Source organism: Mus pahari, chromosome 3, assembly GCF_900095145.1.
Source record: "Mus pahari chromosome 3, PAHARI_EIJ_v1.1, whole genome shotgun sequence".
NCBI classification, from domain to species: Eukaryota; Metazoa; Chordata; class Mammalia; order Rodentia; family Muridae; genus Mus; species Mus pahari.
Window position 1 is genome coordinate 12,621,158 of NC_034592.1, and position 14,409 is coordinate 12,635,566.

At 52.5% G+C, this 14,409-nt stretch overlaps 2 protein-coding genes across 4 annotated transcripts; one reads left to right on the plus strand and one right to left on the minus strand.

The window, feature by feature from the left end:
* Positions 1-6,680: 6,680 nt before the first annotated feature.
* On the minus strand, positions 6,681-13,089 carry Paxx (PAXX non-homologous end joining factor). 3 transcript variants are annotated; one of them, XM_029537049.1, is made up of 7 exons: positions 12,779-13,019; positions 12,647-12,707; positions 12,439-12,488; positions 12,161-12,351; positions 12,001-12,069; positions 11,767-11,851; positions 6,681-6,878 (listed from the first exon to the last, which is right to left on the minus strand). In XM_029537049.1, exons 1-7 carry the CDS (start codon positions 12,901-12,903, stop codon positions 6,794-6,796), a joined length of 666 nt encoding a protein of 221 aa, XP_029392909.1. In that variant the 5' UTR covers positions 12,904-13,019; the 3' UTR covers positions 6,681-6,793. The 3 variants fall into 3 exon arrangements, with proteins under 3 accessions (XP_029392909.1, XP_029392910.1, XP_021049903.1); XM_021194244.1 differs by lacking the exon at positions 6,681-6,878 and adding an exon at positions 11,482-11,696 and having other exon boundaries at positions 12,779-13,089; XM_029537050.1 differs by lacking the exon at positions 6,681-6,878 and having other exon boundaries at positions 10,705-11,851.
* Positions 9,576-10,711, plus strand: Clic3 (chloride intracellular channel 3). The gene is made up of 5 exons (XM_029537051.1): positions 9,576-9,757; positions 9,836-9,961; positions 10,097-10,203; positions 10,286-10,461; positions 10,553-10,711. Exons 1-5 carry the CDS (start codon positions 9,702-9,704, stop codon positions 10,709-10,711), a joined length of 624 nt encoding a protein of 207 aa, XP_029392911.1. The 5' UTR covers positions 9,576-9,701.
* Positions 13,090-14,409: the final 1,320 nt, after the last annotated feature.

Consider the following 14,409-nt stretch of genomic DNA (forward strand, 5'->3'; position numbering starts at 1 on the left):
TGAAGGGAGGAGTTGTTTCACATGGGGAGACCATTGTCCTTCCCCTTACCTGCCCACACAGCCCAGACCCTGGTTCTGTGGGTGGCTCCTGAGTGGGCTTATGGAAAGGGTAAGGTTGTGCAGTTCACACTGCTGTTATCTCTCAGGCACTGCGTGTCTCATCTCAGCCTCCCCCACTAGGCCTAGTACCTACAGTGAGCCTGAATGTGCCAGGCTGGCTCTACTTCCTGAAAGGTAGAGGAGGGTCCTGGGAGGAGACCTCCAGGTTGGCACTGGAGTCTGGGTACATAAGAAGAACTTTCTGAAGGTGATGGGCCCGTGCTGGTGGGTATCTAGTGAGATGAAGTTCATACCTCACACTGGCCCTGCCGGGTAGTGAAGTAGGAAAACAAGATCCAGTGGGAAATAGGGCCCAGGAAGCATGGGGCTCAGGAGAAATGGGACCTGGGAGCTCTGAGCTTAACTAGACATGGGCTCTGTGTCTGCCAGGTGTGACTCAGGGAAACAGGGTGCTCTCTCACGTCTGTCTTGTTTGGGAACACCTCAGACTTTTCAAGTGCTTAGGGGTTAGGGACACAGAAGACGCTTAGGAGAATAGAGGGCTGGCTGGCACCATATGCAGGAATGAAGGAAGAGGAAAGGGTGGTGGTAGTCAGGGGAAAAAGGTGCTGTGTCCCTATAGGCTATAGAAACTGTGTGGCCTATTACAGGTCCCAGAGGCTGGAACCAGAACTGGTGCCCCAGCAGTGAGCTGAGGTTTCCCTGGCCTGAGAAGCAAAACAGGAGAGAGGGTGGGCATGTAAGAACAGGGAGTGAGGGATCCTGGGAAAGGATCCTGGGAAAGAACACTTGATAGTCTCCAGCACCCACGTTGGGTAGTTCATAACTGCCTGTAATTACAGCTCCCAGGGTTCTGACACCTTCTGGCTTCCACAGATCGCCACACCCACACATATATATGTGGTATATATTCACAGACATATGCACACACACACAAAACTTAATTTAGGAGTTTGGAGAGATGGCTCAGCAGTTGGCACTTCCTGATCTTCCAGAGGGCCTGAATTTTAGTTCTCAGGTCACACAACCACCTGTAACTCAAGCTCTAAAGGATCCTGTGTTTCTTATGATTTATTCTTATGAATAAATCATAAGAAACAAACCTAGGGGCTGGTGAGATGGCTCAGCAGGTAAGAGCACCCGACTGCTCTTCCGAAGGTCCTGAGTTCAAATCCCAGTGACCACATGGTGGCTCACAACCATCTGTAATGAGATCTGATGCCCTCTTCTGGAGTGTCTGAAGATTGCTACAGTGTACTTACATATAATAAATAAATCTTTAAAAAAAAAAAAAAAAAAAAAAAGAAACAAACCTAAAATACTAGGCTCTTGGCACAGCTATTGAGGTGCTGAAGCAGAACTGGTTTACAAAACAAGTCAATGCTGTCCTGGATCACTTGATGAATATCCTGCCTCTAAAAGTAAACTGGCACAGTGGTACACACTTTTAACCCTAGCACTCTGGAGGCAGTGGCAGAGGCAGGTAAGTCTCTGTGAGTTCAAGGCCAGCCTGGTCTACATAAGAAGTTTAGGCCAGTCAGAGCTACATAATGAGACCCTGTTGCAAAATAGCAAACAAAAGTAGGAAGGGGCTTGGGAGCACAGCTCAGTGGTGGAACACTTTGGTGGAGCACTTGCCTAGCATGCCTGAGGTTCTAGGTTCAAGCTACAATAACCATAAAAACAACAAGAAGTGCAGCAGGCCCCAGAGCAATGGCTCCTGAAGTTGTTCTCTTGCCTGCACACATACAACAGGATCCTGAATTCCAGAAGAGACTTCAGAGCCTCGACTCCTGGGACCCAGTGAAACACACTTAATCCCTGCCGTAAAGACAGGACACAGATTTGGATGAAGTGCTTTAAGCTTCTGAAGTTGTGACAATCCTAAGGTGTAACCCCACCATCTTAATTTTGAGACCTCCAGAACAGTTGCAAGAAAAGAACAGTATACCCCACTTCCTCTGCACAAGCTCATGGTTTGGAATACCCTGTTTTTGTTTTTTCAAGACAAGGTTTCTCTGTATAGCCCTGGCTGTCCTGGAAATTAATCTGTAGACCAGGCTGGCCTCGAACTCAGAAATCTGCCTGCCTCTGCCTTCCTAGTGCTGGGACGGAAGGTGTGTGTCACCACACCCATCCTGTGGCTGTTGGCACAACTTTTCTTGAGCTTACTCATCAGAAATAAGTAGCAGCTCAGAACTGGCAACTACATCACCCCCGAGCTGTTGGCACCCTGGCCCCACAGTTCCCCACCACCACATGCATGGACCTCTCTCTGGAAACAACATGGACAATGCTGTCACCCTGGACCCTGAGGCATTTCCTACGTAGCTTTTTTAAAAGCTGTAGGACATGGGAGCTGTGAGGGCACCACCATCCCCGACTCAGGCCAAATAGGCTGAAGAGCTGAGCAGGGCTGGAAGGAACAGACACATCTGGGTGGCCATGGACCAGAAGCTTCTGCTAAACAAGCAGCCACAGGCTACAGGCTGGAGGCCAGTTAGGGTGACCATGTGTGCAGCCTGCAGGGCTACAGAGCCAGCTGGCACTATTGCCCTTACCCTTACTTTGTCACAAGATAACGGTCAACAGACCAGCCTACAACAAATCTGCTGTTACCCAGTAATGGTTACAGTTACCCAGTGCCCATCAAGTCTATGGCCATTGGAGATGGCCCGGTCTGCAGCTGGAACTGGAAGGACTCACTTTCTGAAGTTTTCAATCTGGTGAAAAGTCTGTTGGGACTAAATGAGGGACATACCATGCAGTGTTAAGAGGGGAAGAAAAGCTAGGTGTCCTAGTTTGCTTTTGATTGCTGTGATAAACACCACAACCAAAAATCCTCCAGGGAAGAAAAAGTGTTTCCTCATTCGCTTCATCACTGAGGGAACTCAAGGCAGAAGCCTGGAGGCAGGAACTGAAACAGAGGCCATGGAGAAGCCCGGCTTCCTGATTTCCTTCCAGCCTACTTTCTGATACAATCTGAGAGCACTTGCCCAGGAGCAACCCCACCCACGGTGGGCTGGGCATGCCCTCCTCTGTCAATCATTAATGAAGAAAATGCCCAGACTAGAGAGATGGCTCAGTGGTTAAGAGCTCTGATTGCTCTTCAAGAGGTCCCGAGTTCAATTCCCAGCAACACAATCTGTAACGGGATCCAGTGCCCTCTTCTGGAATGTCTGAAGACAGCTACAGTGTACTCATATACATAAAATAAGTATTAAAAAGAAAAGAAGCAGGGCAGTGGTGGCGCACGCCTTTAATCCCAGCACTTGGGAGGCAGAGGCAGGCGGATTTGAGTTTGAGGCCAGCCTGGTCTACAGAGTGAGTTCCAGGACAGCCAGGGCTACACAGAGAAACCCTGTCTCAGAATGAATAAATAAATAAAGTAAGTAAGATAGATAGATAGATAGGGTCTTAGTCAGGATTTCTATTCCTGCACAAACATCATGAGCAAGAAGCAGTTGGGGAGGAAAGGGTTTATTCAGTTTACACTTCCACATTGCTGTTCATCACCAAGGAAGTCAGGACTGGAACTCAAGCAGGTCAGGAAGCAGGAGCTGATGCAGAGGCCATGGAGGGATGTTCTTTACTGGCTTGCTTCCCCTGGCTTGCTCAGCCTGCTCTCTAATAGAACCCAAGACTATCAGCCCAGAGATGGCACCACCCACAAGGAGCCCTTCCCCATGATCACTAATTGAGAAAATGCCTTACAGCTGGATCTCATAGAGGCATTTCCCCAACTGAAGCTCCTTTCTCTGTGATAATTCCAGCTGTGTCAAGTTGACACAAAACTACCCAGTACAGATAGATAGATAGATAGATAGATAGATAGATAGATAGATAGATAGATGATAGATAGATAGATAGATAGATGATAGATAGATAGATGGATGGATAGATGATAGATAGATAGATAGATNGATGGATAGATGATAGATAGATAGATGGATGGATAGATGATAGATGATAGATAGATGAATAGATGATAGATTGATAGATGATAGATAGATAGATAGATGAGAGATAGATAGATGATAGATAGATAGATGATAGATAGATAGATAGAAAATGCCCCCACAAACTTGTCTACAGGCCAATCTAAAGGAGATATTTTTTGAATGAGGATCCCTTTTCCCAGATGACTCTAGCTTTTGTCAAGTTAACAAAGAACTAACCAGTTTGGTGGTAATACTGTAGCACTCAGGAGCAAGAGGAGGAGGATCGATAGTTCAAGGCCAACATGGGCTTAGTAAAACTGTCTAAAAACAAAAACAGAAAAGCAAGAAAACAGAAAAAATCTCCTTCTAGGGTCAGTTAGAGTAGCAGTAACTGCCTCTGTTCATGCCTGCAGGGTCTCCGCGGGGTCTCTGCGGGGGGGTCTCTGCAGGGGTCTCCGCGGGGTCTCTGCTGGGTCTCCGCGGGGTCTCGGCGGGGGGTCTCTGCTGGGTCTCCGTGGGGTCTCCGCAGGGTCTCTGCTGGGTCTCCGCGGGGTCTCTGCTGGGTCTCCGCGGGATCTCGGCAGGGTCTCTGCGGGGGGTCTCTGCAGGGGTCTCCGCGGGGTCTCGGCGGGGTCTCTGCGGGGGTCTCCGTGGGGTCTCTGCGGGGTCTCTGCAGGGGTCTCTGCGGGGGGTCTCTGCTGGGTCTCCGCGGGGTCTCTGCGGGGGTCTCTGTGGGGTCTCTGCTGGGTCTCCGCGGGGTCTCTGCGGGGTCTCTGGCAGAGTCGTTTGGGTTTTTTTCTGCCCCTAACCCAGGACAGGTTTGACAGGTGCAGAGATTTGAGTGGGTCTGATTGATAGAGTTGGACATCTCTTGGGAAGAATACTGTGGGTTATGATATGCCAATGCCAGGAGTCCTGGAGCTGGAGCATTTTTCTCTTTAGGACTGAGACAATGAGGCTAAGGACGTGATTATTTCATTTTCTACATGTGTTGGTTGGCACTCTCATGGAATCCTCCTCTATTTAAAATAATGTCATTGTGGACCTAACACACTTAATTTTTTCCTTATTATTTGAGTGTGTGAGTGTGTGTGGGCATGTGAATGTGTGTGCTGAGACCTGCACATTCCTTGCTTTTAGAGTTGTTTGTACATCAGCCATCAGCTCCAGGCATCAGAGGCAGGATTTAGGCTTGTGTTGGAATGGCTGGTGATTTTGACCACTAAGCCATCAATGCTGGCCATTGATTTTTATTGTTGTTTGTTTCTGAGACAGGAACTCTGTGTGTGGTCCAGCCTGCCTGTTGCCTAAATGCCGTATTTTTTTTTTTTTTTTTTTACAAATATACTACAGAATATTTCTTTATTTTTCACTAAGACTTTCCCAGAAGACATAACTAACCCTGTCCCCACCCCACCCCCCATGAAGGGTTAATGCAGAGGTTATAGGCATAAACCACCATGCCTGGCTCGGCTTAGCCTGTGTTCCTTTGCCCTGCCCTGACCGTTTCTGAGCTGCCCCTGCTTTCTGAACACCACACAGACCAGACCTTTCTCCCTTCCCCCTGGGGCTTCTTTAGTAACTCAGAGGGCTGGGGGCCCATGAACTACTGGTCAGTTGATTCCTCATAGTTGTGGAGACTAGGTGTCTAAGACCAGAGTTCTCTATGTGGAATCCTGATGGGTCTCCTTCGTAAGATTATAGATTCAATTTATGAGGGCTCCGCCCTTAACTCCAATCCACTCTGATAAACCCCACCTAATCCTGTACCATAACTATGAGAGTTTCAACACATGAGTCTGGGGAGATGGGACAGTTTATGGTAGAACCCTGTGGGAGGATCAAGGCTCTGCTGCCGCTATGGGAGTGTCACCACACGTAAGTATTTTCTACAGGCAGAGCTCAGAAACCTGAGGAAGTCTTGACCAGTACTCCAGTGTACCCCAGCCCCCTCACCCTAGTCCCTCACCAGTTTGTGTCTCTTTTCATCACAGTGAAATGCACCTGTAATCGCAGCACTTGAGAAGTGGAGGTAAGAGGATCAGAAGTTCAAGGACAGCCTGGGCTTCATGAGTCGGTATCTCTTAAAAACAAAAACAAAAACGTTGCAACTTTGTACAGGAACAGGATTTCTAGAAGAGACCCTCTTGGTTGTGTCAGGAGAGAAAGGTACCAGGAGAGAGACATAAGCCAGTCCTGAGTCTGCCAGCTTCCAGAGGATACTGGATGGATGTGTTAGAGATTTCAGGGTGAGATCCTATGGCCTGGTAAGTCATGGGTTCAGCTAAGGCAGGTTACAGTAAGGTTTTTGGAGGGTGGGGTACTGGTGGAGTTGGGGATGAAGTGAGGACCTCACACACTAGGGAATTGTTCTACCTCTGAGCTAGCTCTATTCAACCCACTTTGTTAGAGACTCTGTGTCACCCAGGCAGGCCTTGAACTTATGATCCTCCTGCCTCAGCCTCTTAAGTAGATGGGATGGCAGGTCTGCATCACCAGGCTTGACTCTCTTCTCCTTCTTTTAGAATATTTACCACCACTAGAAGTGGTGACACACATCTTTGGTCCCAGCACTCGGGAGGCAGAGGCTGGCAGATCTCTGTGAGTTCGAGGCCAACCTGGTCTACAGAACAAGTTTCAGGACAGCCAGGGCTGCACAGAGAAATCCTGACTCAAAACACAAAACAAAACAAAAAATTCTCAGGTTGGAAAGTACATGTGGTGTGTGTAGACAGAGCAGAAGTCGGCGTCTGTTCCTCCTGTCAGAAGTTCCCTCCTGAGGTCTCTTGCTCTCAGTGAGTTGGAGGCTCATGATCTGCAATCTTCCTTTCGGTTCTCTGTGTTTTCCGTTTATATTGGTATGCTGTGGTTACCAGACTGAGAGAAGAGAGATTGGGCTTAGGGAAGGCTGGTTCCATTAAAAGCCTGAGGGGGGAAAAATGTGTTCCAGGCCCTTCCCCTACCTGTAGACTGTGCTGTACACTGACAATCTGTGGAGCATAGGCGTGCCATCCTGCCCCTCTGCCATAATATTCACAGGATGTTCTGTGCACATGCCTCTGGCTTCAAATCTCCCCTGCCACGGGAAAATACCCTAGCTGCAAAACTCCCCTTTTGAAAAGACATAGTCATTTTGAATTAGAGCCTACTGGATGGTCTCATTTTTCATTTGATTGCTTCTTTAAGGACACTCTCTCCCCACCCCCACCCCCACCCCCCCCAAAAAAAATCACAGATTCAGGAGGTTAAGATTCCAGTACAACAAACCTATAATACCAGCCTCTGTTGGCATGCACATGTGGGCCCATCTCTTGTCCATTCTCTATGATGGTACCCTGGGGGACACAGCTCAGTGGTGCTGTGGTGACCCTGGATTTGGGGGGGGGGGCAACTGTAGCTAAGTTCAGGAAGCTGCAAGCATGGGAGCAGAGCACCGATGGCTCCTACTACCCACAGACTGACACAGGACATGGCTACAGCTCCTCTGAAGCAAGGAAGAGCCAGCTGGCGTGCGTCACTCTGGCTTGTTTCTTTCTCTCTAAGGCACACTCATGTTCCCTGTGGATTTGTAAGGTCAGCTTTGCAAAAATATATAAATACGGTGTCTGGTGACCACTGGCAGTTAGGAAAGGCTTCAGGGCTGCCCCACAGTGATGATTTGTCACCTGCAAAGGACAGAAAACCACAAAACAGAAAGCTGACCGTGTCAGTAAGAAGCCAAAATAAAACTGGCTCCAGGAGTCAAGAGTCAGATAGAGGGGGAACGGAGACTCTGACACAAATCCAGGCTCCAAGGATGTCAGAGCTGTGTTCCACTTCAGCTCTGGCTGAGGTCAGGGAAATGACCAGGCAGGGCTGAGGAGGAGGGAGGCCTGGCACAGCTGAGGCCCTGACTAGGAGTCAGGCATGTGAGCAGGTGAGTGGGCAGGTACGGAGCCACCGTGGCTGCACAGTGTAGCCTAGATGGCACCAGCCTACCGGAGATAGGAAAGCAACCCCTCGGTCCTGGCCTTAGCCAGTGGGCAGTGCTGGTCCTCTGTGAGCACAGGTTTCTAAAGGACAGCTCTCCTGGATGGCGGCTGCTGTGAAACACAGGCCGAGACACAAACAATGCCAAGGGCACTCCCACTGTGAAGCCCAGTGGGCATGGGAAGGCCGGATGGCAGATTTGTGCCTGGTAGGATCTGACCATACTGTCCCTTTCCTTCCTGCTGGGGACCTCATCCCCATTTCAGACACTAGGTGGTAGTTTCTAACCCTTCCTGGTGCCAACCAAAGGTCAGGGTTAAGAAGAGTAAGAAAGCTGCTCTGAGCCTGTGTGGACAGGATGGGGGCACGGAGTCCACTGCTCCGCTGGGTTAAACACCAAAACCAGGCTTATCAGCCTACCGGCCACGAACATGTTTGGAATGTGGGTCCGCCCTATCTGACTGGGTTCTGTCAGTGGGAGGGGGCATCTCTCCCACAGACAGGTAGACTGAGGCATTTCCCACTCATTCCCACCCCCTGGCTGACTTTCTAGGATAAGGACTTGGGAATGGAGAATGAGCCCCAGAAAGCTGCGAGACAGCTCCTGGGCTGACATCGACCCAGTGTGTGTTCACCACACTAGCTCCCCCACAATCACACTGAGACGTCAGTGTTTTGCTGTGAGCCAGCTTCCCATACTCACAACTGGCCCTGAGACTCAGGCCCCCTGTGGTCACTGGTAGCAAGGACACTCTGGTCTTGTACAGACAGCTGGCCCTGCTCTGGCAACCTGTCTGTTGCCTAGGTGGCTCCGTGGGGCGGGCCCACTGCCTGGAGAGGGTGGGGCATCAGAGAGACTTAAAGAGCTCCCAAGGCACACCCTGTGCCCTGCTCTGCCGCCCGCCCGGATGCCTCAGCTCCCACCATGGCTGAAACCACCAAGCTCCAGCTCTTTGTGAAGGTTCTGGGCAGGCTGGGCTGGAAGGGGGCTGGGCTGGAGGGGGGCTGGGCTTTTTTCTTGTGGTTTGGGAGGAGGGGTGGGTCTTCCTAATGGTGCCTAGGTCTCTATCCCTGTGGGTTTAAGTTGCCCACACGGGGCTGAGTAGAGCCAGGCATCCCGGGCAAGGAGCCACCATGAGGAGGATCAGAGAGCCCGGTCCCGCTCTTCACCTGGCCCAGCTCTGGGAGGAAGCTTCGTGGTGAGGAGGTGTCAATCTGGTAGCTGGCACCTGACATTTAGTTAGAGATTCAGGATCATGTGCCAGGCTGGGGGCTTGCCAGGGGATCAGATCTGAGTGGGAGCAGGGGCTGGCCTCCTCTTTGGTCTCTTCCCTTCCTTCCTTCCTTCCTTCCCTGAGCTGTTAGCCTCAAGACCCAGTTGTGTGGGTTAATCACTAGAGGGTGAATCTCTGGCCTGCCCCACCCTGCAGCCAGCCTCTGTGACTGAAGCCCTCTGGCAGGACCCCAGGCCTCTAAGCTCCCAACTTCTTTTGTCCTCCCCATTCCAGCGATCAGTTCAAGGGCTCTCATTAGACACTTGTAGATGCCATGCCCGACCAGGCCAGAGCTCTAGCCTGCCTCCAGAGCCAATGGCAGTGGGAGGCAGAGTTCCACCCAGCCAGGTGTCAGGATTCCTGGGTCTGCTCAGAGCCCAACACCTCTGTTCCACCCGCCCAGGCCAGCGAGGATGGTGAGAGCATAGGACACTGCCCTTCCTGTCAGCGGCTCTTCATGGTCCTACTGCTCAAGGGTGTGCCCTTCACGCTCACCACGGTGGACACTCGAAGGTGAGACACCACCCTGGACCCTTCCCTGGCCTCTGCCCACCTCGGGCCAGCCACCTCCATTCTGCCTGGTGTTCACAGGGCATTGGATGTGCTGAAGGACTTCGCACCAGGCTCACAGCTGCCCATCCTGCTGTGTGATGGGGATGTCAAGACAGACACACTGCAGATCGAGGAGTTTCTGGAGGAGACGCTGAGGCCACCTGAGTGAGCATCTGATGGGGCAGGAGGGCAGAGATGGGACCTCCTTGGGGAACACCTGGGAGAGCGCCTAGGAAGGGTGCTTTGAGGCACAGTGTACTGGGGGCCTGACTGGAATTCTCAAACTATTCACACCTATAGCTTCCCTAGCCTGGCACCCAGGTACAGGGAGTCCAACACAGCGGGCAACGACATCTTCCACAAGTTCTCTGCCTTCATCAAGAACCCAGTGCCTACACAGGACAATGGTGAGACACAGGCCAGCCGGTCCAGGCAGGAGGACTAGCCCAAGGTCAAGGCTGAGTCCTCATGGTCACCATTGCCCCCAAGCCCTGTATCAGCAGCTGCTCCGGGCCCTGACCAGGCTGGACAGCTACCTGCGTGCACCACTGGACCATGAACTGGCACAGGAGCCACATCTTCGTGAGTCCCATCGCAGCTTTCTCGATGGTGACCGGTTCACATTGGCTGACTGCAGGCTGCTACCCAAGCTGCACATTGTGGATGTGAGTGAGGGACCAGCAGGTAGGGTGTGGGTGTGGGTGTGGGTAGGGGGCCATCGAGTGAGACCCTCATTACGCTCCGCTGCACCCACAGACCGTGTGCGCGCACTTCCGCCAGCTGCCCATCCCCGCGGAACTGTCCTGCGTTCGCCGCTACTTGGACAGTGCATTTCAGAAGAAAGAGTTCAAGTATACGTGTCCACACAGCGCAGAGATCCTGGCCGCCTACCGGCCTGCTGTGCACCCCCGTTAACCCCCCTCCCTCAGACACTCATCTGCAGCCCCATAAAGCATCTCTACCCCCAAGTAACCGTGTCCTGACGTCCAGATGACCAGAGACCCGCAGTTACACCACCTCAACCCTGTGATGAGAAACATAGTTAAAGGCGGTGGCCCCAAAAGATGAGGACAAGAGAGTCCACTGCGCAAAGCACAGTTCATCCTCCTCCGTGGTGTGGCACAAAGGCCTGGGGCCCCTTACAGCTGCCCTGGCACAGAGACGGCAGGGATCTAGGAGATTGGATTGTCTCCCAAACCAGTCAGGCCAGAGCTGGGCGGGGTGCCCTGGATGGCCAAGGAGGGTGGGGATCAGAGCTCCATGGGGCTCAGCCTCCGGGATCCTGGCCAAGTGGGTGGGGGCAGGCCTACATTCCTCAGTCCAGCCACAGGCTGTGGGCCAACCATATCTCCTGTAAGGGGCTTCTACTGTCTAATGCCCTGTGGTGGCCTCCAAGACAACGCCTCTGTGCTACCTGGGTGGGGCTTGCAAGTGTGGGACACTATTCTAAGCCTTAGAGAGTTCTGGCTGTCCCAGACCAGGACCCTCTCAGCTCTTGTGCTGGCCACGCAGAATCAACACAGTAGGTCTGAGAAAGCTCTGCTGCCTGCCCTAAGACCCAGGCAGGAGAGCCTTCTGGATGCTGAGAGCCTGGTGCATCTGTTTGCATCCAAGGGCTCCACAGCGCACCAGAGGGGTCTTCTCCTGCCCCTCCCCAAGGCCAGTCTTCACTAGTCAAGTCTGGCCTAGTATCTCTCCCCGAGGGAGCAGTTTATTTGACGGGGAAGGGATGAGAGGCACCTTTGCCCAACAGCAGGACCACAAGGGGTGCGAAGCAAGGGGTGTCTCTGATTAGGGGGCCCTAGATCTCCCCTTTCCTTGCAGACAGGCTCCCGGCCAGATAAACAGGCTTTGCTGTCTTCAGGCCTCATCGAAGTCTACACCAGCAGCTGGTTTCTTACTAGAAGACAAGAGGATGTGATACACAGAGGAAAAGGAAGGGACCAGGGTAGAAGGCAGGTGGCAAGTACCTTTTGAAGCCAGGGTTGATGAGAGACTCCCCTGGACACCGTCTCCTGACCCCAGGCCCAGAGCTGCCTCTCTGGTGATCAAGTTCTGCCAGAAAATAGAATCAGGGAAATCTTAAACTCCCAAGAACCCTGGACAGAACCCTGTCCACTTCGAAAGATTCTCCCATGAGGCATCTGGAGAGGCAGTTCCAGAGAAAGAACAGCCCCACCCCGCATGCCAGGCCCGCCCCTTACCTGGTAAGAAGAACTGAGTGCCTGCCGGTTGTGTGTTCTTCCTGGGGCTAGTGACGGTCTCTTCTGCAGCTGAGAGAGAGTCGTGGCATCTCACTCAATGCCAGGAGGGTCTGCAAAAGCATGCCCCCGAGGGAAGGTACAGGTGCCACACATACAGTACCTGCCAGCCGCCTCTCTAGGTTGCATACATGCTCTGCCAGGCTGAGAGTCAAAGCCTGCAGCCTAGGGGCTGCCTCTGGGCTGGGCACCTTGGAAAGGACAAAGGCCAGGGCAGAGGTATCCCCTGAAAGGGTCATCAATGCTCTGTCTTCTTGCAGGCTTACAGTCACTGCCTGCTGTTGGCAGGCTGCCCTAAGGCGGGAAATATGTGTTATGGCCAGGATGTGTTAGCACTACCCCAAGCTCCTCATTCACATGGCCTCCCTAACTGGAACTCACCTGAACCGGGAATGGATCTCCTCAGTCCCACTTAGGCCAAATCGGGCTTTCTGCTGGGAACAAGGAATTGTCACTAACTGCCCAGGACCCTGGACCCACTGGACATTCCAAACTGCCCTACCCTGGAAATGCTATTAGAACCACTGCCACGGGGAGGGGGAGGGTGGCAAGCTCCCAGATGTCTCCTATCCCCAGTACTGTAACTCACGAGCGTCGCCAGGCTGTCGGGGGAGAAGCAGGTACTCCAGAGCTCCGCGGCGTCCGTCACACTGGGTGGGAGGGGCTGTCAGGCACCGCGCCCGCTGTGCTCCCGCACCCCACATCCCTAGACTCCACTCACTAGAGGTTGAAGTCGTCGCGGTCCCCGTCTCCACCACTCTCCGGCTCGCAGTAGCACACCAGGCGGGGGGAGCCCGAACCCGGCGGCAGAATACAAAGCGGCAGCGACAACAGCAGAGGAGCCATGACAGCAGGGCGGTCTCGCCGCAGGAGCTAAGCCTGATGTGGGCTGAGGACGCCTGCGCAGAAGTACAAACTCGGTGACTCACAAGCTAAGGTGTCCGCTCGGCGGAACTTCTGGAGTCTGGAGGGACGGAAGGACAAGGCTGCTGGGATGGGCGGTACTCAAGGTTGACACTGTTTCCGGGCACCAGGCATTGAGTATGAGGCGGACTAAAGGGCGGGGCTTAGCGCGTGGGGCGGGGCTGGAGGCACTCGGAGGGCGGGGCTTAGCGCTTTAGCTACTCCGTGCTACTCTGGGCTCTGTCCTTTAGCCCTTGCACCCAAACAGAGATCTACTATGGCCTCACTCCTGTGAGCTTCCGCTTTTCTGCGTCTTTCTTAGCAACATTTCTGCCGCTCTTCAATGCCGGTCCTCTTTCCTATCTATCCCCCATGGGCTTGTCCTGCAGGGCCTCCAAATTGTTGGTCACTTGTCCCTTCCTGTCACTTTAGATATAAACACATCTCTTTCCAAAGCTGAGTTGTAACAAACCAAAATACAAGAGTAAGTACAGTACATGTGGTAAACGTTTGGAAAGCAATTTTCTCCCAGGCAATACCCTCCCATCGTCTGAGTCACCACCCTCTGTGTGCTACCTGTCAATCCTGAGCACACCTTCACCAACACAAGGTCTATGGAACCTGAGATCTAATGGGAGAGATGACTAATCAGACAGGACAGCACTCAAATTGCAGCAAATGCTGATGAGAATCCACACAGGGCCTGCATAGTAGGGGCTGATGCCACCTGCAGAGAATGGATCCCAGCAAAGGGTGTGCTCAGGAGGAGGCCCGATGGGAACAGAAGTCTTCCCAAGGCTGTGGAAGAGGGCTAGCATGAACCTATGAGAACCATGGTGAGAGTGGTTAGTAACTTTGTGAACTGTGCTAACATTTGAAGAGTGCCATCAGCCAAACATACTCAATCCCCACTTTCCTCTGGTTTTGCTCAGCCCTGCTGAGGCTCTGGACCAGAGCCTTTGTGTGTGTGTGTGTGTGTGTGTGTGTGTGTGTGTGTGTGTGTTTGCCTGTCTCCAGCCAGGTGTACTACCTGTAGCTCTTTGAAAGTGTTCTCTTGAGGATCCATGTAGAACATTTCACCTCTTCCCAAGTTTCCATCCCTCTCTCCCAAGTCGTACTTTCCTGCTTGTCACTGTGGACCGTACATCCTGGTTTTAGGAGTTTCTGGCCCAGCCTTGATGTCTGCCTGCATCTCCACCATTGTCTGACCCCTCCTAGAAGCTGCATCTAAGGTCTTGCTTCTATTCTAGCCACTGGAATGTGGCAGAAATGATGTCTGTCATTTCTCCCATCCCTACTGCATTTCTCACCACAGCACAAGGCAACTCAGGAAAACCTTTGATATCAAAGTATGGAGGCCTGCCTATGCCAGAGCCAGAGCCAGAGCCAGAGCCAGAGCCAGAGCCAGAGCCAGAGCCAGAGCCAGAGCCAGAGCCAGAGCCAGAGCCA